This window comes from Eptesicus fuscus, chromosome 22 (assembly GCF_027574615.1).
Source record: "Eptesicus fuscus isolate TK198812 chromosome 22, DD_ASM_mEF_20220401, whole genome shotgun sequence".
In the NCBI taxonomy this organism is placed as follows: domain Eukaryota; kingdom Metazoa; phylum Chordata; class Mammalia; order Chiroptera; family Vespertilionidae; genus Eptesicus; species Eptesicus fuscus.
In genome coordinates this window covers 16,279,036-16,302,831 of record NC_072494.1, presented here as the reverse complement: position 1 = coordinate 16,302,831, position 23,796 = coordinate 16,279,036, and the positions used below count along the sequence as shown (strand labels likewise).

At 51.2% G+C, this 23,796-nt stretch overlaps 1 protein-coding gene across 1 annotated transcript; it reads right to left on the bottom strand.

Moving 5' to 3' along the window:
• Positions 1 to 986: 986 nt before the first annotated feature.
• SEMA4A (semaphorin 4A) lies at positions 987 to 23,484 on the bottom strand. Its single transcript, XM_028131382.2, has 15 exons — positions 23,326 to 23,484; positions 22,346 to 22,513; positions 20,073 to 20,233; positions 18,432 to 18,494; positions 18,077 to 18,175; positions 17,763 to 17,868; positions 16,845 to 16,961; positions 16,354 to 16,478; positions 16,025 to 16,197; positions 14,873 to 15,026; positions 7,705 to 7,885; positions 3,378 to 3,496; positions 3,127 to 3,284; positions 2,724 to 2,824; positions 987 to 2,310 (listed from the first exon to the last, which is right to left on the bottom strand). The coding sequence occupies exons 1-15, from the start codon at positions 23,381 to 23,383 to the stop codon at positions 1,718 to 1,720; spliced, it is 2,376 nt and encodes a 791-aa protein (XP_027987183.2). The 5' UTR covers positions 23,384 to 23,484; the 3' UTR covers positions 987 to 1,717.
• Between the last annotated feature and the right edge of the window lie 312 nt (positions 23,485 to 23,796).

The window sequence follows — 23,796 nt, the reverse complement described above, 5'->3', positions numbered from 1 at the left end:
GACCACAGGGGATTAAAGGTGAGGGTGACATTGGGGGTGGGGTGGGGGAGGCAGCCAGTACCTACCGTCTCTGGTGTTTGGTGGTAAAGGAAAGAGAGCGCAAGTAGGGGGGAGGGCATAGAGTCAAATGTTGGAGTTGGGGATGGTTATTTTTTTAGAACACCTAGCACACCTGAGGGTGGGAGAGAGGAGGGTAAGCTGAGGGAGAGGTAAAGTGAGGGGCCATGCTGGGGGTCTCTGCAGAGAGAAGGGGGCAGAGGCACTGGTTAGCCATGGTTGGAAGAGGGTCATGGGCCTTTGTGAAGGGAGGGTGAGGGGGAAGGTGGTGTGGGGGCGTGGAGAGGGCACTGTTGGGTATTGGGAAGGATGTAGCCAGGATGGGGAGGCTGCATGGTGTCTTTATTTTTATTTTTTTTAATATATTTTGATTTTTTACAGAGAGGAAGGGAGAGGAATAGTTAGAAACATCAATCAGCTGCCTCCTGCACACCCCCTATTGGGGATGTGCCCGCAACCAAGGTACATGCCCTTGACCGGAATCGAACCCGGGACCCTTCAGTCCGCAGGCCGATGCTCTACCACTGAGGCAAACCAGTTAGGGCTCTTTCGTTAAATTCAATCCACCAAGAGGTGAAACCGAGGGCTGCAGTGGGAAAGAGGGGCGGAGTTGGAGTCACAGGAAATGTGGGGGAGTGAGGGACAGCAACAGCAGGCTGAGCAGGGACAGGAGCTGAAGCTGATCAACAGTGTTGGCCTGAAAGGCAAAGTCTGAGAGACTCTCTAGCAGCGGCTGGAGTGGAGGAAAGGACTGTCGAGCTGGCCTGGTGGGGTGGGGGGGGGAGCAGGGAGCTCAGGGCAGAAGAGCTCCAGGGAACAATCACCCCCCAAACCTGGCCTCCTCCCACTGACGCCTCCATGCCTGCTCCCCTTACATCTTGCAGTCCTCTGCTGGAGAACTCTGCTCCCACAAAAACAGCACAGGTCCGAAGCTTTGTCTTTTTAATAAAAAATAAACTGTGACAGGCAGTTTTCTGAATCCCAAAGCAAAGGAGAGGGGAAAGGACAGAGGTCCAAGGGTCAGCCAGGGTAAAGGCATGAACAAGGCTCAGATTACCGCTGCCATTCTAGCCAGGCCAGAAGAGATCACCACCTCCCCCACCGGAAGCAAGAAGGAAGTGGTCAGCCTTCAAGACTTTCCGGGAGGGAGTCGGTGTGCGCATAAAGGGGGCAGCTCCCTGCTGAACCCCGAAGATCCCTGCGAGAGGGGAGAATTGGTGTCCAGGGTGACAGCTGCTATCAGCGTGGGGTCTCCAGGAGCGGCGTGCTATCTGATGGATGCTTAGATGTTTGTTGATTCCCATAGGGTCCTGGAACAGCCAGATGCTTGAGGGTCTCCTGGAGCAGTATGTTTCTGGAGGGTCCCGGCATGGCCAGAACTGAAGGATCCTCTCTAGGTCCTCCTATCATAGCCTCAGTCCAGGCCTGGGGCAGCCCCGTCTGAGAGGCCATGCGCTCAGCGCACGGGAATCCCATAGGGGAGCCGGCCACTGTGCCCAGCCCACTGAGTGCTATTGGAGGCACAGAGTGGCAGAGAAGTTACTCTTGAGGGAGGAAGGTGATCTTTTGTGCTGCTCCCCCCTAGTGAGGTCCGCGCTGCTCCAGGCACCCCGGTCGGCACGGCCAGGCACTGCCCCACGGCTCAGTCTGTGCCCAGAGTTTAAGCCACCTCGGTGCTCAGGTGGTTGTTGTCGGAGTCCAGATCACTGGCGGAGGTCCTGTGTTCCTTGGGAAGTTGGCGGTGCTGCTCCCTGCTCAATGGGGCCTTCTCCCCAGGGGGCAGGCTCCCACAGCCCTGGACCTTGCCCCGGGCTCGGAGTGCCCCCAGTCGGGAGAGGAGGAGGATGATGAGGGCTCCGGAAAGCACTAAGGCAAGCAGTACAGTGACAGTGAGGAAGTGGGGCCAGTAGGACCGCTGGGCAGCCAGCGCGGCCCCACCACCGACCCTGGTCAGCGAGGCCTCCATGCGCTCCCGGGGAATGCCTGCCAGTTCCGGGTCCAGGGCCAGGGGCGGCTCTTGGCTGTCCACCCAGTAGGAGACCACAGGATAGGAGAAGCCGTTCTCGGTGGCCAAGCACTGGTAGAGGCCGCCCTCCCCAGCCCGCAGCAGCAGCAGGAGGGAGCCGTTGTAAACCATGGAAGAGGCTCCTGAGACTGCTGCTGTCCCGTGAGTCCAGCGGTAAGAGGCCAGGGCTGAGAGGCGGGGGCAGGGGAGCTCCAGGATGGAGTTGGGAAGGGCCAGGACTTCTTTAACTGCAGGTGAAGAAAAAGGGGCAAAGAGTCAAGGGATGTGGGGGGGAAGGAAGAAGGAGAGTGTCTCTAATCCTACGCTTGGCCTCCCAGTGAACATCTCCAATTTCCATTTCAACTCCCAAACTCAACTGACCCCTTCCCTGTCTCCAACCTGGACCCCAAACTGACTTCCAGTCCATCTCACTCCAACTCTGACACCAAAACCACTTTACCCTCCACCCTGAACCCCACCTTAGAACTCCTATGCCCTCTCCCTACAGCCAAGACCCAAATCCATCGCAACTCTGGGTGCTCAGGTCTCAAGCCAGGCAGATGCTGGGGGAAGATATTGAGGCAAGAATGCCTGCTCTGCCAAGAAGCCACCCCACCCCACCCCCCGCGAGCCTCTGCACCTCCCCTGGCCCCATACTCACTGATTTCGGGGCGGCTCGGAGGCCGGAGGCTCCTGCTCATGGGGCCATTGGCACACGCCCACTCTGGGTTCCCTTTCTCCATGTCCTGCCTCCAGGACTCCCTGAGAAGGCAAGGAAATAAAAAAATCATCCTTGAAGACAAAAGTGGGAAGAGCAGGGAGGAATAAGTGGGAAAGAAGGTTGTGGGGGGGCAGGGGGAGAAACACATGAGGTAGAGCGGAGTGGAGGAGAGACCCGGGATGCTGGAGCAGCTTCTGAACTGCTGGGTGCAACCTGTCCCTGGAGGAGCCCACCACGGGAGGGGGATCTTGGAGGGACTGTGTCAGTAGCCCCTAAAGAGAGGAAGAACAGGAGCACGAGCGGGGTAGAAAGGGTCCTGGCACCATCCAGGACTGGCACTCACGGGATGGAGGTGGGCAGGAGGCGGCAGAGTCTGGACTCAGGGTCCCAGGCACAGTGGGGGTCCCGGGCAAGGACACAGTCCACACAGCTCTCATAGACACTACAGTTGGCTCGGGGGACCCTGACGACACCTCCTGAGAAGCCTACAAACAGAGCACCCTACAAGAGAGACGGAGAGTGTCAGGGTGCCGCCCGCACACCTCGCAAGGCCCCAGCCCCCTCGGCCCGCCTCCTTGGAAGGTCCCTCCTCACCTGGGTTGGGGCCAGCTGCAGGTTGCGAACAGGCTCGGGCTCAGGGAACAGCTGGATCTCCTCTACCAGATGCGCTCTGCTGTCCCCACTCACCACAGCCTTGTGCAGGAGCCCTGTGGCTGTGGAAAGACAGAGTTGAAATGGCCTCACCTCTTCCTCAGATCCCTCCCTTCTCCCTCCCGACTCCAGGTGGCCTCCCCATGGTCAGCAAGTGCTTTCTGAAGTTTCACATGCACTGGACACGGATCTGCCTGACCGTTTCCCTCTGTGCCATGGAGATGGGAGCTCTTGTAATAGTTGTACCGGTTAACAATGCGGATTTTTTCAATAGATGGAGTTACACTTATGTTGATATATATGCAATTTGATATGTATGCTATTTTGTTGTATTGACAGCAAGCTTCAAAACTTCCTATGTCAAATTTGCTGAAGGTGTTAACATCATAGATATTTTTACGCTTAAAAATGTTGAATTTCGTGCCAGAAAAAGAGCATGTGCGGGAAGTTTTAATTCATTACTTTATTTTGAAGAAAAGTGCTGCTGAAAGTTATCGTATACTTCGGGAAGCTTATGGTGAACATGATTCATCTCAAGATACTTGTGAATGCTGGTTTAAACGCTTTAAAAGTGATGATTTCAATGTTAAAGACAAAGAACGTCCAGGTCAACCAAGAAAGTTTGAAGACCAACAATTACAAGCATGATTGGATGAAGATGTGTGTCAAACTCAAAAACAACTTGCAGAAAGATTAAACGTTACTCAGCAAACAATTTCCGATCGTTGACAAGCAATGGGAAAGATGTTAAAGGAAGGAAAATGGGTGCCACATCAACTGAACTAAAGACAAAAAGACAAATGGAAAGCCGAAAAGTTATCAGTAAAATGTTGCTTCAACAGCATGAAAGTCTTTTTTTGCATCCAATTGTGACTGGCGATAAAAAGTGGATTTATTTTGAGAATCCCAAACGCACAAAATCATGGGTTGATCCAGGTCAACCATCAACATCAACTGCAAGGCCAAATCGCTTCAGAAAGAAGACAATGCTCTGCATTTGGTGGCACCAGGAAGGTGTGGTGCAGGCGTCCTCAAACTACGGCCCGCGGGTCACATGCGGCCCGCTGAGGACATTTATCCGGCCCGCCGGGTGTTTTTGCCGTTTGGTTTTTTTACTTCAAAATAAGATATGGCAGTTTGCATAGGAATTTGTTCATAGTTGTTTTTTTTTAAACTATAGTCCGGCCCTCCAACGGTCTGAGGGACAGTGAACTGGCCCCCTGTTTAAAAAGTTTGAGGACCCCTGGTGTGGTGTATTATGAGCTTCTAAAACCAGGTGAAACCATTAATACTGATCGCTACCACCAACAAGTAATCAATCTGAATGACGCTTTTAATGTGAAACAACCAGAATGGGCCAGAACAGTGGTTGGCAAACTGCGGCTCGCGAGCCACATGCGGCTCTTTGGCCCCTTGAGTGTGGCTCTTCCACAAAATACCACGTGCGGGCGCGCACACACAGTGTGATTGAAACTTCGTGGCCCATGCGCAGAAGTCGGTTTTCGGCTCTTAAAAGAATTTCAATCATTGTACTGTTGATATTTGGCTCTGTTGACTAATGAGTTTGCCGACCACTGGGCCAGAAGACACGGCAAAGTAATTTTGCTTCATGATGATGCACCATCACACACTTCAAAACCAGTTAAAGACACGTTAAAAGATCTTGCCTGGGAAGTATTAACCCACCCGCCGTATTCACCAGACCTTGCTCCTTCAGATTACCACTTGTTCTGATGGATGGCACACGCACTTTCTGAGCAGCACTTTAAAACGTACGAAGAAGTAGAAAATTGGGTCTCTGAATGGTTTGCCTCAAAACAAGAAAAGTTCTATTGGGACGGTATCCACAAATTACCTGAAAGATGGGGGAATGTGTAGCTAGCGATGGACATTACTTTGAATAAAGCACTTTTGATGTTTCTCTTCAAATTATCGTGTTTTCTTTGGATTACAAAATCCACATTATTAACCAGTTAATAGTTAATCCGCATTTTTAACTGGTTAATAGTTAATCAGCATTATTAACTGGTTAATAATTAATCCACATTATTAATCAGTTAATAATTAATCTGCATTATTAACGGTAATAATGCGGATTTTGGAGTCAAAGAAAACCCGATAATTTCAAGAGAACACAAAAGTGCTTTACTCAAAGTAATGTCCATCGCTAGCTACACATTCCCCCCCATCTTTCAGGTAATTTGTGGATACCGTCCCAATAGAACTTTTCTTGTTTTGAGGCAGACCATTCAGAGACCCAATTTTCCACTTCTTCATACGTTTTGAAGTGCTGCTCAGAAAGTGCGTGTGCCATCGATCGGAACAAGTGGTAATCTGAAGGAGCAATACAACAAAATAGCATACATATCAAATCACATATATATCAACATATGTGTAACTCCATCTATTGAAAAAAATCCGCATTATTAACCGGTACACCTAGTAAACAGCTTGAAATCCTGCCCCTGTGCTTCCTTTGCAACCACCTAATAAAACTCCATCCCTGAAGCCCTCATCGGTTTGGCTCAGTGGATAGAGCGTCGCCCTGCGGACTGAAGGGTCCCGGATTCGATTCCGGTCAAGGGTATGTACCCTGGTTGCGGGCACATCCCCAGTAGGGGGTGTGCAGGAGGCAGCTGATTGATGTTTCTAACTCTCTATCCCTCTCCCTTCCTCTCTGTAGAAAATCAATAAAATATATTTTTTAAAAAACAAAAAAACTCCATCCCTGAAGGAACACACATTCTCTGTGGGCATGGGCCAGTGGACAGCTGAGTGCTTCCTGGAAAATCACATCACCAGCCTCCCTCACCTCCGTAAGTGTTTATACTCAAAGGCACTTCAGGGAGTTCTATCCTGGCCACCCTTTTATTTTTATTTATTTATTTTTAATCCTCACCCGAGGACATTTTTCCATTGATTTTTAGGGAGAGTGGAAGAGAGAGGGAAAGAGAGAGAGAAACATTAATCTGAGAGAAACACATTAATTGGTTGCCTCCTGCACGAGCCACAACCAGGGCCCGGGCCAGGGAAAAGCCTGCAACCAAGGTACGTGCCCTTGACAAGAATCGAACCCAGGACCCTTTGGTCTGCAGGCCAACTCTCTATCCACTGAGCCAAACCGGCTAGGGCCACCTTCTTATTTTTATTTTTAAAATATATTTTTATTGATTTAAGAGAGGAAGGGAGAGGAAGAGAGAGAACTAGAAACATCAATGATGAGAGAGAATCATTGATTGGCTGCCTGCTACATGCCCCACACTGGGGACTGAGCCGGCAACCCGGGCATGTGCCCTGATTGGGTACAGAACTGTGACCTCTTGGTTGATAGGTCGACACTCAACCACTAAGGACTGACCACCCTTTTAAAAACTGCAACCACTCTGATCGGCATTACTGAGCCTCAGTTGGTTGGAGCGTCGTCCCATACACCAAACGGTCTTGGGTTTGATTCCTGGTCAGGGCACATACCCAGGTTGTGAGTTCAAACTTGTCAGCGTGTGCACAGTGGCAACCGATCAATGTTTCTCTCTCACATGGATGTTTCTCTCTCTCTCTCTCTCTCCCTTCCTCTCTCTCTAAAATAAATAAAAAATAAAAACATATCCTTGGGTGAGAATTTTTTAAAAATGTATTTTTTTTAAAAAGGAGCTTCCTCTGCTTCCTGCCCACCCCCAGGCTATACATGCCCGCGGACTCCCACCCCTGCAGAGATGCTGGCCCTCCTCCATTTACAGCTGGTCCCTCCACCTATGTCCTGGACTCTGGCTCCCTGCTCCTCTGCAACCTCACCTGCCCATTATCCCCTTGCCTGCCCATCTCTCACCATCTCTCTCCTTACTGGATCTTGACAATATTTCCCATATTTAAAAAGAGAATGCTGGCTGGACCCCACACCCTCCTCCAGTCACCCCCTTGCTCTCTTCCCCTTCACAGCCCAGCCTCCTGAAGGAAGGATCTCTGCACTGGCTGTGTCCGGTTCCCCTCTATCCACTCACTCTCCACCTCTCTGACATGGCTTCCCCCATAGAATAAGCAGCTCTTGCCGAGGCCACCAAAGCCCTTGTGTGTATCTCCCCAACCTGACTGAAAGCTCACACAAGGTAGGGATGAGCTGTTTTGCTTCCCCACTGTATTTCCAGAGCCTAGCAGGGTGCCAGGCACACAGTAGGTGCTCAGAAAACACTTGGTGAATAAATGCATGAGTGAATAAACTCAAAGATTCCCTGTTTCAGTCCCCTGAGGGGTGGTCCTGAAGCCTTCTACTCACTGGTGCCCAGGTACATGACCAGATGGCTGTGCCCGTCCAGGCCCTGGGCTGTCTCCACTGCAAGTCGGGTGTACTCCACACCAGACTTCACCAGCAGGGGCGTCCCCACCACCTGTTCATCCATCAGGAAATGGTTCTTCATGAAGGTCAAGGCTTTATCAGAGGAGGGGCCCACCGAGCACTGCAGGGGGAAGAAGGGAGATCAGGTCAGCTTTCTCCTTCCTGTAAGCCCACCCATGGCCTCTTCCCTCCCTTCTTCCCCCTCTGCTGATCTCCTTTGCTCCCTCCTTCCTGGCAGTCCCCATCTCCAGATGGTGGTTGGGCTCTGAATCCCAGCCTCCGCGTGCCTGAGGTTCCTGAACAGTAAAATGGGCCTATTACCAATATATGTCAGGCTTGCTGTGAGGATGAACAGTAAAATGCATGGAAAGTAATTAGAACAGTGATTGGCATGAATTAAGGACTCAATAAATGTTAGCCATTGTGGCTTTCCTCCTCCTCCTCACCTCCATCAAGGCTGCCTGGCAGCCGGCAGGAAGCAGGGTGAGAGTGCTTTGCAGGCAAGAACCCTGTTTCACGCATGTCTGTAGCTGGAGGCTTAGCATAGGACACGGTGCACGATCGGTGCCAATAAATGTTTGCTGAGCCAGTGATTAGACGAAAGATACATTATAAAAGGGTGGTGCGGCAGGGCGTGTTTCTCGCCAAGGTTTTGCATGAACTTGCTACATGACGCTGGGAGAGTCTCTCCTCCATTCTGGGCCTCCTTTTCTCTCCCATAAAATGAGGGGTTGAGCTGGCTGTTCTCTAAAGGCCCTGCCAACACCAGAACGCTAGGGCTCTTGGGACACCTGTGTTACGATCCTTAGTCAGGACCCTTGTCCTTCCTATCCCAGAGCACTGTCTTAGGGCCAACCCCAACTGTCACCTACAAGCTGTGTCCTCAGACAAGTTACTCCACTTCGATGAGCTTCAATTTCCTCATGTGTAGAGTGAGGTGATAACATCTACGTCGCATTTTGATACCAGGATGAGCACATACACCTACATTTGCTTCCTCCCAAAGGGATTCTTTCTTTCTTTCTTTCTTTTTTAATATATTTTTAATATTTTATTGATTTTTTACAGAGAGGAAGGGAGAGGGATAGAGAGTTAGAAACATCGATGAGAGAGGAACATCGACCAGCTGCCTCCTGAACACCCCCTACTGGGGATGTGCCTGCAACCAAGGTACATGCTCTTGACCGGAATCGAACCTGGGACCTTTCAGTCCGCAGGCTGACGCTCTGTCCACTGAGCCAAACCGGTTAGGGCCCCAAAGGGATTCTTTAAAAAGGGATGGGAAGAACTGGAGAGAAGGCATTTGGAAGCTGGAAAACAAATGAACAAATAGTAAGAGACTTAGCCGAAACAAAAAGTCTTCTTAAGATGACCCTGAGGTAGACCAAAGCTATCTGACTTGTAAGACAGTTTCTAAAGTTCATGAATTAGTGGCCCCAGTCACTTCTGGAAATGACTTAAAGGGGGCCGGGGGGGGCGCTGAATAAAGAGAATTATTTGAAAATCTGTTTAAAAAGCAGGCAGATCTCCTCCCAGCCCCATGTTCCTGTGTGACTGTCCCTTCCATGCCCTGGCCCAAGACTGGAGGTTTATTCGCTGGAGACGGGGGTCTCTGGATGGAGAACAGCAGGCACCGTTAGGAGGGACACCACCATGAAGGGGGGCAGTAAGAGCAGGCAGGCACAGTACAGGCTGAGACTCTTCCCCACACCCAACCATCTTCCCCCAGGCACCCTGACTGACACCAGGAATGGGACCGTCTCCTTCCCAGCAAAAGACGAGAGGAGTCTGCTCTGGGAACACTGACTAGAGGTCCCAGAGGAAAGACTTAGAGATACTAACATTAAAGAGCCCCACCAAAATAGCCCAGCTTCACCATCCTCAGTGAAGCTACCGTGGAGCTCAAGTTGCCATGTCATGCCCATGGGCACAGAGTTTCCAAACAGCCTCATGGCCCCCTGCTCTTAAATATGAGGAGACAGCCAAGGATGACCAGACCTGTGAGGAAAACCATGACCGTGAAAGAGACCATGCAAACAAATAGAAAATATGACCAAATGGAAACCTAAGAGGAAACAAATGATTCAGAGAAAAGAAAACTTCACACCAAACTATCATTACTATTTTTTAAATATATATATATATTTTTTCTTTTTTTGAGAGAGAGAGGAAGGGAGAGGGAGAGAGAGATACAAACATCAATGATGAGAGAGAATCATCAATCGGCTGCCTCCCACGCGCCCCACATGTGCCCCTAACCGGGAATAGAACCATGACCTCCTGGTTCATAGGTCAACTCTCAATCACTGAGCCACAGCTGGGCTCATTACTATCTTAAGAGAGATAAGTGAAGATAGAGGACAGCCAGATATTACATACACCTTGAAGAAAGGACACACTACCATGATGAAGTAGTCTTGCCCCTCCCCCCCAGTCAATTTTAATTTGATCAAGTCTCTAGATCCAACCACCAATTTACAGAAAATACTTCAATTCTGCCACCAAGATGCAAAATCACCAAGATCCAGACTGTGGAATATTCTACATGACAAATAAATTGCAAGCAAAAAAAAAAGGAAGCTAGAAAGGAAACATATAGATTAAAAGAGACTTAAAAGAACAACCAATCCAAATGCATAGATCTTATTTAGGTTTTGACTTAAATAAACAAACTGTATTTAAAAATACTTTTATGACATCTATGAGACTATTAGAAATTTGACCACTAAGTGCATATTATATTAAGGAGTTAATTTTTTTGGTGTGATAATGGTATTATGGGTACTTTTTAAAAATATATATATTTTATTGATGTTTACAGAGAGGAAGGGAGAGGGATAGAGAGTAGAAACATCGATGAGAGAGGAACATCGATCAGCTGCCTCCTGCACACCCCCTACTGGGGATGTGCCCGCAACCAAGGTACATGCCCTTGACCGGAATCGAACCCGGGACCCTTGAGTCCGCAGGCCAACGCTCTATCCACTCAGCCAAACCATTTAGGGCCTATGGGTACTTTTTAAAGCCCTATCTTTTGGAGATACATACTAAAATATTTATAGATGATGTAGTAGGTTATAAATGAAAATATGTCCGTCTAAAATCTGTGAATGTTATATTGTCCAGGTCCAGCTCTCAGGTCAGAGGCCATTGCTCATACTCAGAGATGACCTATCTGTGGAATTCCTGGATACCATTCACTCTGTGGGAGGCCATGCTGGCAAAGGCGAAGTCAGAGTGAAGGAAACACCCAGGGTCTATTGTGTTCCATTTTCTATCTTTATACAACCTCTGCTTCTGCTTCTGTCACAGCATCAGTACTTAGGTATGAAGGAGAGACACCATCAGCTTCTGTAACGACTAGTGGCCTGAGTTCCCACTGCCTGAGCCATCAAGTTGCAGGGAAGTCTTCAGCGTGGCAAAAGGCCCTGGGTGGCCTGGCCCCTGCTCCTCCCTCCAGCTTCATTCACAGTTAGATGGCAGCCGGAAGAGTGGAAGCAGCCATCTGTGTACCCACAGTACCACGAAGTCCACCAAGATTCCCAGTTTGTCCACTCCTTCTCCAGATCTTCCATCTCTCCCTCAAGAGCGCGTGAAGCTCCCTGAGGAGCCCTAAGCTGCAACTCCCCTGTCATCTTGCTCTACTAAAGTGATATCACGGAGGGGATCTCTTGCATGTCAATAATTTTGCAAAACCTGATAAAATCTTTGCTTCTTATCCCAGAGAACAAATGTTGCCTTCCAACACGTACACAGGCCAAATAAATATGTGAAACTAAAACACATGTCAAACTTACATCTTTAAGCATTCATACATTACCAAAAAAATCACCTATTCCTAAAATCTTTGAATAGTGATCACAACTAAAGTCATAGGTAACCTAAGTAAATATTTAAGCTTTTTGCTAAATAAACAAATAAAACCGGTGAGTGTGACTTTATTTGCAAAAGAGGTCTTTGTAGATATAATTTAAAATCTCAAGATGAGCCCTGACTGGTTTGGCTCAGTGGATAGAGCGTCGGGCCTGCGGACTGAAGGGTCCCAGGTTTGATTCCGGTCAAGGGCATGTACCTTGGTTGCAGGCACATCCCCAGTGGGGGGTGTGCAGGAGGCAGCTGATCGATGTCTCTCTCTCATCGATGTTTCTAACTCTCTGTCCCTCTCCCTTCCTCTCTGTAAAAAAAATCAGTAAAAATATATTTAAAAAAAAAATCTCAAGATGAGCTCACTGTGGATTATGATGGGCTCTAAAGCAAATGACAAGTGTCCTTATAAGGGAAATGGAGGAGACACGCAGAGGAGCAGGCGAAGTGATGACAGAGGCAGAGCCTGGAGTGATGTGCCTACAGACCACAGAACACCAGGATTGCCAGCAGCCAACCGGAAGCCAGGAGAGAGGCCTGGATCAGATTCTCTCCCAGAGTCCCCAGAGGAACAAACCCAGCTCACACTGATTTTGAACTCCTGGCTTCCAGAACTGTGAGAGAGAATAAATTTCTTTGTGTTCAGCCACCAAGATGGTGAAAATTCATTATGGCAACCATAGGAAATTATAGATGAAATGATATAATGTCCAGAATTTGCTTCAAAATAATAAGGGAGGAAGTGGGTGAAGTAGCGATGAAACAAGTTTGATTGGCTATGAGCTGAAGCTGACGGATGGGTATAGGGAAGTCCAGTACACTATTCTGTCTACGTTGGGGATGTTTGAACTTCTCCATAATAGAACATCTTAATTTTAATTCAATTTAACTTTTTCGTCAATTGATTTTTAGAGAGAGTGGAAGAGAAAGGGAGAGACAGAGAGAAACATCAATGTGAGAGAGACACATCGATTGGTTGCCTCCTGCACGCACCCCGACTAGGGCTGGGGAACCTGCAACCGAGGTACGTGCCCTTGACCGGATTGAACCCGGGACCCTTCAGTCCATGGGCCGACGCTCTATCCACTGAGCCAAACTGGCTAGGGCAGAAAAATTTTATCAAAAAGATATTTAAAGCTTGAAAAATCTAGGAAATGATATATTTTACCAGAAATTTAAAATCTGGTAGAAGGATCAGAAGGTAAAATTGCGACACTCTTCCGAAAAGTAGAACACAACTAAAGCTTTGGAAAATAGGAAAGGTTTTTAAAAGTCAGAGGACCGTCTAGGAGGTCCAGGAAGAAGAGAAAAAACATTCTAACATTAGGATGTCAGCTTCGTGAGGGAAGGGACTTGTTTTATTCACTGCGGTATCCCCAGTGCCTAGAGCAGTGGCACGTGGCTCCAAAAGTATTTGTTGAGCCCTAGCCACCTAGCCGGGCTATATTCATATGTCTTTGTTGAATGAAATAGGAGGAAATAGTTCAAGAAAACTTATTAGAACTGAAGGAACTAAATTTCCAGGCTGAAGGGGGCAAACTGAATGTCCAGCACAATAAATGAACAGAGTCTCATTAAAGCTCAATATTGTGAAATTTTCAGAACAGCCAGGGACAAAGAAAAGGCCCTACGAGACTCCAGAGAGGAAAAACCAGGTGACATTCAAAGAGCTGGGGATCATCAGAATAGCTTTGGACGTCTCAACAGCAGCACTGGAAGCTAGAAGATAACAGAGCGAGCCTTCCAAGTTTTCAAGGAAGATAATGTCTAGTCTAGAATTACATGAACCTAGCCATACTATCAAATGTGAAAGTAGAATAAAGACATCTTTAAAAAAAATGAAATAAAGGACATTTTTAGACACTCAAGATCTCCAAAGATTTTACCACTATAGATCCCTATCTAGGAATCTACAGAGACTATCCTCCATTAAAATAAGATAGAAAAAAGAAGAAGAAGCCACGAGATGCAAGAAACATGACATTATTACAAGGAAGAGGCAAAGGGAATGCCCAGAATGAGGAGGAGGGGAGATTCCAGGGTGGCAGCCGTGCACGAATGCAGCGGCCTCCCGTCTCGACTGCAGTAGACAGGAAGGATTTCCAGGAAGATGAGACTGTTAGAACATCTAAGAGGTCTGTCTTCAGAAGAGATTCAGATAACTGAGTACGAGCTTGGAGTTGGCTGCTCTGTTTGTGGAACAGCCACTCTCTGCCTCACTGTTTCACTACTAAATTCTTTCACTTAAAAAAAAAAAAAAAAGTCTGGGGTTAAATTAAAGGTAAGAGTTTAGAAAACAAAGCAAGCAAAGAAACATCAAAATAATTACTAACCCCAGGGAAAATTTTAAAAATGCAAAAGGGCTTGCTACTTGGCTCACTGGTGAATAATAATATAAATCTTGATCTAACCAAAATTACTATAAAACTGTTGGAAAATGAGGGTTGGGTGCACTCGTGTGTTCGTAAGGCAGCTCTGGAGTGGGGGTAGGGGAGCCCTGATTTGTAGTGTTTGCTGATTTCCATGGTTTATACTCCCACATGGTTGATTTCAAGTTACCAATGTAATGTCACTGGACACGAATTTGGAAAGAGAACTGCAAAGAGTTTTTGCTAATTGCTGCAAGCCAGCTCCAGCACACGCCTGGGTGGGGGAACACAGGTAAATCCTCACCTCTTAGAATGGGAATGCAATAGATACTGCCTGAAACTGAAACATCAAGAGATAACAATGAAAGTATATTATTTAGAAATTTGGAGATAAATACCAAAAGAATCAGCTAAAAAAATTGAAGCTGGTTTTCTCTAGGAAGGGAACTAGGGCTTTTTTGGTAACCAACACATGTAAATCTATATGATTTTTAAAATAGTGTACATATACAATTCTGATAAAATAAAATTAAAAACACCAAAAGTTAAATAAGAAATGCAGGTGAAGATGCCCAACACAGTCCCTGGCACAGCCCATGCTCCCTTGTTTTCTCAGTGAGATCCCTCCGTGGTTGGATGTGTACTTAGCTGGGGCAGAAGGGGATGCTGTATGTATGGGATGGGGCTGGATACCTGTGGAATGTGGGCAGCTGGACCCAGTGTATATCTCAGCAGTCAGGACTGGTGTGTGTGGGGGAGAACTAACATTTATTGGACATTTATTATGCCAAGATAGGTACTTTGATAAGTGCATTATGTGTGTGTCTCAGGTCAGGGGGAGAGGGGCTTTGCTCAGTGTGGGGGCTGGTACTCACGCTGCCTGGTCGAGGATTGATATCATCAGGGACCCCAAGAGTAGTCCATCGTGAAGTCTCTTTGTTCAACTCCTTGTACTTCCCCTCAAAGACACGCTTGATGTCCTTGAGAGAGAAGGCACAGACAGCTGAGCTCCTGGTCCCACCGATTTGCCTGGAGACAGCCAGAGGGGGACATTGTCTGTGATCTCCTCTGCTCTATCAGGAAGCTCCCCCTCCAGCCCGGGCCCACCATTGGTGAGGGACCCCAGGAGGGCAGGAATGTGGAGGGCTGTGCCCGCCCAGCCGCCTCTCCTTCCCCTAGTTGTGGTCCTAAGGGCTAGGAGGGCCCCAGAGTCTGGCCCATTTTAGGATCTGAAGAGTGATGATCCTTAAAGAGAATTAACTGGGGGTCAGGCCCTGGGGTTGTGCCCAGGGGAAGGGCAGCGTAACCTGTGCCTGACGGCTCCAGAGGAAGCCATCCTCCTTTATGTCCCGTGGCTTCCTGGTCCTCAGAGAATGAACCGGAGCCTGACTACATGACTCTTATTCCTTCAGCCCTGGTCTGTGGGTGGACAGGTGTCTTTCCTGTTCTCCTTAACTTATTCTAAGTTCTGGATGCCATAGATACCAGACCCTGCTTACACCAGGTATCTCTGGTACCGGACACATTGTCAGCAGCTATCTGAAACGCTGCGGGACCAGACCACAGCAAATCACCTTTCTTAGCCTCCAAGCCATGGGTATATTTTTATCTTATGACGCTGGTGGTGTTTCTCTCCTTGCTCTGGCCATTAGGAAGCTCAGAGCTAAATCGGTGACTGGCATCCGGGGACTGCATACATGACAAACATTTGTAATGTGTTGATCCTGTCCTTGGCTGCTCTTATTCTCCTTTTGTTCCCACTTCCTTATTGGATATTTTATCTTACTTTCCTTTTTTTTTTTTTTATTTCTTTTAATGGTTGCGTTTTGTAAGCTGCCTCCTATCCTTTCTGGAACCAGCCAGGATATAAACCAGTAAGAACCTCTCTGAGCTTTATTTTTCCCATGTCCAGGAAGGGCATCAATCAAACTCCTGGGAGGTAGTGACGACCTGCGCGGGACTCACGTCAGTTCCTAGCTCCCGCCCCCCAGCGAACCCCCCCCCCCCCCCCCCGCCCTGCGGCTCACCACTGAGAGGTGAAGACTGCGTAGACGCGGAGGTCGGCGGAGGAATTGCCCGGCAGCAGGACGGCGTGGCGGATGACGTTGAAGGGCAGCTGCCCGGGCTGGGCGCAGACCAGCTGGGCCTTCAGGAAGGTGGTCCACTTCTTCTGCAGCAGCCGTTCCCCGCCCACGTCGTTCTGGGGGCGAGGCTGGGTGAGGGGCGCCTCTGGCCCCACGTGCCCCCGCCCCCTGGCCCGCCTTTCCCTTCTCCCATTGGGCTCTAGGCTCAGTCCCGCCCCTGCCGTCTCCCCATTGGCTCTCCCACGTCAGCCCCGCCTCCCGCCCAGGCCGACCTTGCAGACTCGGGCCACTCGGGACGTGCGGAGCTTGTCGAAGAACTCGAACTCGCTGGCTGTCTCCTCGAAGAAGAAGTAGACGACCTGAGTAGAAGGGATGGCTGCCACAAAGGAGGCGTCCGCTGCGGCGGGGGTGGGAGGGTAGGCAGAGAGGCTTAGGGATTGAGCACCCGGATGCCCTGGGCTCCCCTTGGTGCAAACCCTTGGTTTGGCTCTGGCGGCCAGGAGACTGGATGCCTCGGGCCCCACGGTTGACCCAGGGTAGCCGTGGGGGCGGAGGGGAGGAGGACTGATGCTTCTTTTTTTTTATGTCACATGAAAGCTTCTTGAGGACGGGAGCTTGGTCTCCTTCCCTGCTGTACCCCCAGTGCCTAACAGGGCTGCCTGGAACGTGATATCCCCTTACCAATGAGTAGACTGACTCGCCAGGCCTCCAGGACTCGGGGGAAGGGGAGCAGACCTGTCCTGGATGGGGCTCAGGTGCTTACGTTGCAGCCAGCGGAGGAAATTGTCCGTCTTGAGCACAGGCAGGGATCCCAGCGAGCGCATCAGGATGGGCTCGCTGCCCAGGAAGTTGTTCATGGTGCCAGAATAGAGCATCCCGTCTGGGTGGGAGGAGGACGGACATGACCAGTTGGAAGGGGCCCTACCCCCCCACCTCAGACCTGCCTCTGCCTGGGGCCAGCATTCACATCCGTCTCATTCCTTGTACACCTTCCTGTGGAGCCCCCAAGCCCAGCTCATAGCCCCACTGAGCACCCTTCTTAGGTCCCTCTGCTCACAGGAAATGGCCAAGCCTCCCGGCCTTCTGTGTCTGGGCACTTCCCCAGCCTTTTTCTCGCTACTCCCCAACACAACCAGCTGAACCACTTGCCAAGTAGAATCACTCATTGTTCCCAGAAGGTGACTGGTTTCCTGCTTCCACACCTTGGGTCCTACCCTTCTCTTCCTGGTGTACCTTCCCACCCATCTACCTGTCTTGCAAGGTCCCACTCAAAAGCCAAAGGCCATCTATCTTCTCCAAGAAGCCAAGTTGGGAAGTCTGTAATGGTTTGTGTCTGGGAGGGTACAGGGCCATTTCTTCTCTGAAACCCCTACGGGTGTGAGCACACTGCCTGGCGCACAGAGGGGGGTGTCGCACAGAGCCTGTCTGTGGAACAGTTGGCTGGATCTCGGGCCTCTTCTCTGCCTGAGGCCCTTTCCAGACCTTCCTGCCTCTCTCCCTACAGCCATCTCTCTTCACCTCCTTTGTAGCAGCTTCAGCAGGAGCTGGTGGTTGGGGTGCCCAATTTCCCCTCGGATCTTATGCTCTGCGGCCCCTGGCTTTCAGGAAACTCAGATTCCATATGTCACAGAGTGACTTGGGAAAGCAGATGTTGGGATGGACCAGGGAACCTGATACTCACCTACCAAGACAGCCGTGTGCTTATGGGCAGGATCAAAAGGGCTTTGCCCTTTCCCCTCCACAACCTTGTCCTCCGAGATGGGCAACAGATAGGAATTTTGGAGTTCCTAGAAGGGGGAAGAGGATGGGAGACTAGAACGCTAGAGTCTCACATCTGGAAAACGAGGGGTGTGCGGGAGGAAGGCAAAGGGACATAGAGGGAAATTGGTCTGGGGCCAGGAAGCTCAGGAGGTTTCCAGAGCTGCAGAGGATGGGCTGGGAGTAGCTGTGAGGAGGGAGGCTCGGGGCCTGAGAGCTGGGTGCCAGGTAACTCACAATGAAGGTGCAGGCAGGGCTGAAGGCAAAGGTGCCGCAGGCGTAGAGGTGGGTGGCATTGAAGGAGACCAGGACGCGAATAAAGTTGAAACACTGTGTCTGAAGGAGATAGAGAATTCAGGCCTCCAGGACATTTGCCCCAAACTCCCGGGCCCCCAAACTCCAATGCTCCCTCGCTTCCTAGTGGGAAGAAGGGCTGGGCAGTGCGGAGGCAGTCCATGGATGTCTTCACAGAACATGATGCAGGCAATAATCATGCAAACAAGCCGCCTCTGCTGCCTGCCCCACCTGAGATGAAGGCCTGGGGACACCAGGGTTCTCTGCTCAGAGCCCCTACACCCCCACCTCTGCTTACCTCATTGCTCTTCTTCTTAAAGGCACAATCACTCTTTTTTTTGTCACTGGCTGGCCAGGATATCTGATGAGGGTGGGGGGAGATGAAGGGATAGGAGGTGTTCAACTCTAGCTTTGACTTGCCATCCCCTCCTTGGCTCTGGTGTGAAATCACCAGCAGCGATAGGTGACCTGCTGATGGGCTATGATAACATCAGTTGGTGACCAGAACTATGACTCTGAGGACACTGCTAGTCGTTAGGATAGCGCTCCATGCTACAACATGGCCTGTGGGATCAGGCCCGAGTTTGAAGCTAGGCTCAGCCATTCACTGGCTGAGGGATCTTGGTCAATTTCACAGGCTTCTGGAGGCCACAAGTGGGCAGTACATGCAAAGCACCTAAGTAAGCCTTTGGAAGGGGCCCTAAGGAACGCATGGTGTCCAGAGCAGCAGTTGTCCAACCACACATTTCCCAGGGAAATTGTTTGAATGTCAGTCCCTAAGTCACACCTCAGAAAACCTGCCTTTTTAACCGGTAACCCACATGTGTAGGTAGCCTGCAGACCACACTGAGAAACACAAACCCTGGCGATGCTCCCTCATTGCCAGCTCCCTCCCTCCCTCCCTCCCCTTTTTCCTTCCTTCTCCTTTCCCCCTCACACTGTTGCCATTAGCAGGGTGACTGAAATGTAACGGAGGCACGCTCTCCCTCTCCGGGGGCGCACGCCCACACCTTTCTTCCCTCTCAGGCGTGCATCTCCTAAACTCTAAGGCCCCCCAGGAGACTTGCAACCAGGGGAGCAAGGGGCGGCAGCAGCTTGTCCCGAACTAACCCCCTGGACCTGTGTCCAAGACCCCCTTTCCTCTGAGTGTCCAATGAGCCAAAGCCGCCCAGCCTAGGCTCTCCTCCCCGGTTGCTTTTTCTATCCTAAGCCTCTTTCGTTTCCCTGTCCACAGCTTCAATAACCGTCCTCTAAAAACAACAACAACAATGAACACAGAAGCGTCAGTGGTTTCTACCAGTGGGTGGGTATCACATTATTGATACAATTTGAGTCAATGTTTCTCTCCTGTGTCAACGATTTCCATCTCAGCCATTGAAGCAATTAATATTATTCAACCCGTAATCATAATACCCATGAATAGTGAGGCCACTATAGCATTTCTTGCCTGTTTACCGACCAGATGTACATAACAAGAGTTGCTGATTGTTACTGAATCCAGTTGACCTTCGAATAGCACGAGGGTTGGGAACAACACCCCCTTGCATCGTGAAAAGTCCTCATGTAAGTGTTGACTCCCCAAAACCCAACTACGCAGTCTCTCAGTATCCATGGGGGACTGGTTCCAGGACTCCTATATAAAAGTCCCTTATATAAAATGGGGTAGAACCTCCATGGATTCCCAACCGCAGATGGAAAACGCTGGTTGAATTCTCGGATGGGAAATCTGAGGACACAGAGGGCCAACTGTATTATTGGGGGGGGGGGGGGGAATCTGCATATAAGGGGACCCGCATAGTTCAATCCCATCTTGTTCAAAGGTCAACTGTATGGATGACAGAAGTTGGGCGGTTATTCACCCATAGGCAGCACAGGCACAGGGCCTCTGCTGGCCCCCTCCTCGCTCCCACCCCACACCCTTTACCCCTGGCCTCCTCACCGTGTCCTTGAGCCTCGGCACACCTGGATCCTGGATGTTCAAGGCCAGAATGGCCTCTCGGGCCCCCACGTAGAGCGTGCCTCCGTCAGCACTCAAGAGCAGAGTGTCAAAGTCCTGGAGGTTCTTGTGGTGGAAGAGGCTCAGAACCCTGCGTCCGTCCCCTGTTAGGAAGTGGTGAGAAGGGTGACGAGTGAGGAGCAGCTGGTGGGCAAGCGCCTGATTACTGAGATACAGGTGTGGGGAGGGGAAGGGCTGGCAGAGTGTGCTCCTCAGGCCTTGGCAGCTGGACCCGCTCTACATCAGCAGCTCCCCCTTCGCCCACCCCGCCGGCAGCCATAGGAACTTGGTGTGTAGAGCCCACAGTAGTGAGGAGAGGCAGCCAAAGACCAGTAATGACAGCCTGGGAGACAGACCAAGGGACAGGAAGTAAAGTGAGGCATGACGGATGCTCTCCCAGGCCTGGGGGGCTGCAGTGGGAGGAGGCAGCATCGGTCCTCCCTGGCAGGGGGAGCAGAGGCAGAGAAACTGACAGGAGGTGTTAGCAGCCACAAGCAGGAAAGCTGCGCATGGGCCTGTGTCAGCGTAGCTGTGGGTTGTAGGGTCCCACTCACCAACCCCACTTCCTTACCCTCCTCTTGCAAGAAATTTCCACCACAAGAATGACTACCTTAGGCTGAACAGAAAGGAAGCATCTCTCTTCAAAGGCCCATGGGCAGCCCTAGCCAGTCTGGCTCAGTGGATAGAGCATCGGCCTGCGGACTGAAGGGTCCCAGGTTCGATTCCAGCCAAGGGCACCTGCCTGGGTGGCGGGCTTGATCCCCAGTAGGGGGCGAGCAGGAGGCAGCTGATCAATTGATTCTCATCATTGATATTTCTATCTCTCTATCCCTCTCCCTTCCTCTCTAAAATCTTAAAAATAAAAAAGGCCCATGGGCATGCCTGGATGTCACCTGGACAGGGAGGTGAGCCTAGGTGGCTCTTCCAGGACCTCTCTCTCGCCTGGTGTAGATGGGGTCTGTGTGTTCCTGTCCCGCTGGCCATCAGCAACGGGGAAGGAGCTCCTCAGACCCTCTCTCACGGACACATTCACACGTTTGCATTCGTTAGAGGACTGACTAGCTAAGTGTTACCTTCGAAGGCTCAGAGTGAGGCAGGACCAATAGGAGGAGTTGGGGGAGTCGTGTGTGCCAGGGGCCGGCCTCCATCAGACCTGCATAAACCCCCCGTCACAGAGCTGATCGCCTGTAGCACGACTGTCTGCTCGTTCGCTTCCCCTCGGGACTATGAGCACCTTGAGTCTTGTTCCTGCTGCACCCAACACAGAGGAGGCCTCTCCAGCAATGGGCAGCACGCATTTCCTTTAGACATGGCCCCAGAAAGGTGCTAAGTGCCCAGGACCCCCTGCCCCCCCCTACTCCTACAGGCCCAGGTCCTTTCCTGGATCTTCTCCCTGGAGGCGAGAGTACCAGCAGCCCTACAGCCTCAGTAAGAAAGCAGTGCCTCCAGCCGGAACCGGTTTGGCTCAGTGGATAGAGCGTTGGCCTGCGGACTCAAGGGTCCCAGGTTCGATTCCGGTCAAGGGCATGTACCTTGGTTGCAGGCACATCCCCAGTGGGGGGTGTGCAGGAGGCAGCTGATTGATGTTTCTCTCTCATCGATGTTTCTAGCTCTCTATCCCTCTCCCTTCCTCTCTGTAAAAAAATCAATAAAATATATTTTTAAAAAAAGAAAGAAAGAAAGCAGTGCCTCCAGGGCTCCAGGGCCTGCACCCCAGCTGGGCCACCCTCACTTCTCGTATCCCTGGGGTCCATGGTCCTAGGCTTGCCATGGTGCAGCCTGATCTGTGTGGTTGGCCTTGGCCTGGAGTAGCCTGAGCACCAGGTCCACAGATGACCTACGTGGGCCTTGGCTTTGGGGGAAGCTGAGGTTAGGAAGCAGTTTCGGTTTGGAGGGCCGGCTTGCGGGCGGCGGTAGTGAGGGAGGGAGAGGAAAACCACCGGTTTTGGAGAACCTGAAGGAGGGATGCCCCGGCCACCTGGCCCCTCGTCTCTCGTTCCTCTCTCTGCACCCCAAATGGTTTCATCTCTCACTTCGGACTCAGTCAGAACTTCTATTTCTGGCTCTCAGTCTCTCTGAGGCCGTCTCTCCCTGGACATCTCTCTGCTTCTCCATGTTTCTTCCCCTCCCTCCACGCACCTCGCCTTCCTGACGCCCCTCCAGCTCGCCGCCGCCGCCGTTGCCATCCCCGCACTTCCAGGACATCAAACACTTACCTGCGTAGTATCGGACCCTGGGAATGGGCTCCTGCCCACCGCCCCCTGTGGCCGGTGTTGGCAGCAGCAGCAGGAGCAGTTGGAGGAGGAAAAGGCCGATGAGGCTCCAGGGGTCCAGGCCCAGGGCTGGAAGGGCCATGCTCAGCCAGAGGCTGTCACCGGATGGCTCTGGGGAAACAGACACAGGGGCACTCTCTGGGTAAGCAGTCCTCACCACATCCCCCCCCCTCCTGCCCCCCGCCCCCCTGGCCAATCAGAGAGCCCCAGGCAGCAGAAGTGTGTAGAACAGGGATGACAAGGGAGGGGACAGTTTCCTCTCTAGAGGGCCGTGGAGGAGTCTCACTTCCATCACCCTCACAGGCCTCAGCCGGCAGCTCTCCCCTCTGGGTAGGAGGGAGTTGTTCCCCATCCTGCCCTTCTGATCTCTTTTCGCCCACAGCCCCCCTCTGCCTCTTCTCAGCTGACTCTCAGAGAAGTCCTTGCCAGCTACTCTTTGCCTGCCTTCCTGCCCTAGCCCAGGGCCCACGCCATGGCCTGGCCCCAGGCAGGAGACTTTCTGGGGAACCGATTCCTATGCTCAGATATGAATCCCTCAGACCCGACTCTCCTGGCTCTTTCAGATCTGTGAGCACCCCGTCTCTCACTCGTACCCCTGCCCGCGGACAACCCAAGCAGGGGACGACGTCTCCATCAGCTGCTCTGACCTTGTCCCGGCTGGGCTCCGGGCTTTGATGTCAGGCTTACCTGGCCTCGCCTTGCAGGGTGGCAATGAGAGTACATACAGCCCCCAGGCTGGCTAACAGCACTGCCAGGGAAGCGGCCAGGGCAGGAAGTGGCTCTGTCTCCCAGCCTCTGCAGCTGCCCTCCATCCCTGGACGCTGTGCTGCTGCTGTCTGTGTCCTCGGGTCTCTGCATAAACTTCTCCTCAGGTCCACCAGCCCCAGCAGCCCCTCCCCCCCGCCCCGTCTCATCTCACGTACCCTTGAGCCAGCCACAGTGTAGAACCCAGGTGTCTGGACTCTTGGGTGGAGGTGCCATCCAGAAGAAAGAAGGTGAGTGGGGGGTCCAGGCCCCAGCGGCGGGGGACCGAGGCTCAGCCTGGCTGGGCCAGGAGTGAGACCCTCCAGGTACCCATCGTGCCAAAGCCAGCACTGGGAGCTCTGGGCCAGGGAAACCAGAATTTCTACCTCTCGAGTTGTGACAGATCCCGGGCTTGGCGGAAGTTGGGAGTGGACACACCTCTCTCTTTCCCCCTCCTCTCGCCTCTGTCTCTCCAGAGAGTTTACTAGGAAAAGGCCAGAAAGCCCTGCCAGCACGGCTCAGTGGTTGAGCGTCAACCTATGAACCAGGAGGTCATGGTTGGATTCCCAGTCAGGTCACATACCCAGGTTGCAGGCTCGATCCCCAATGTGGGGCATGTGGGAGGCAGCCAATCAATGATTCTCTCTCAT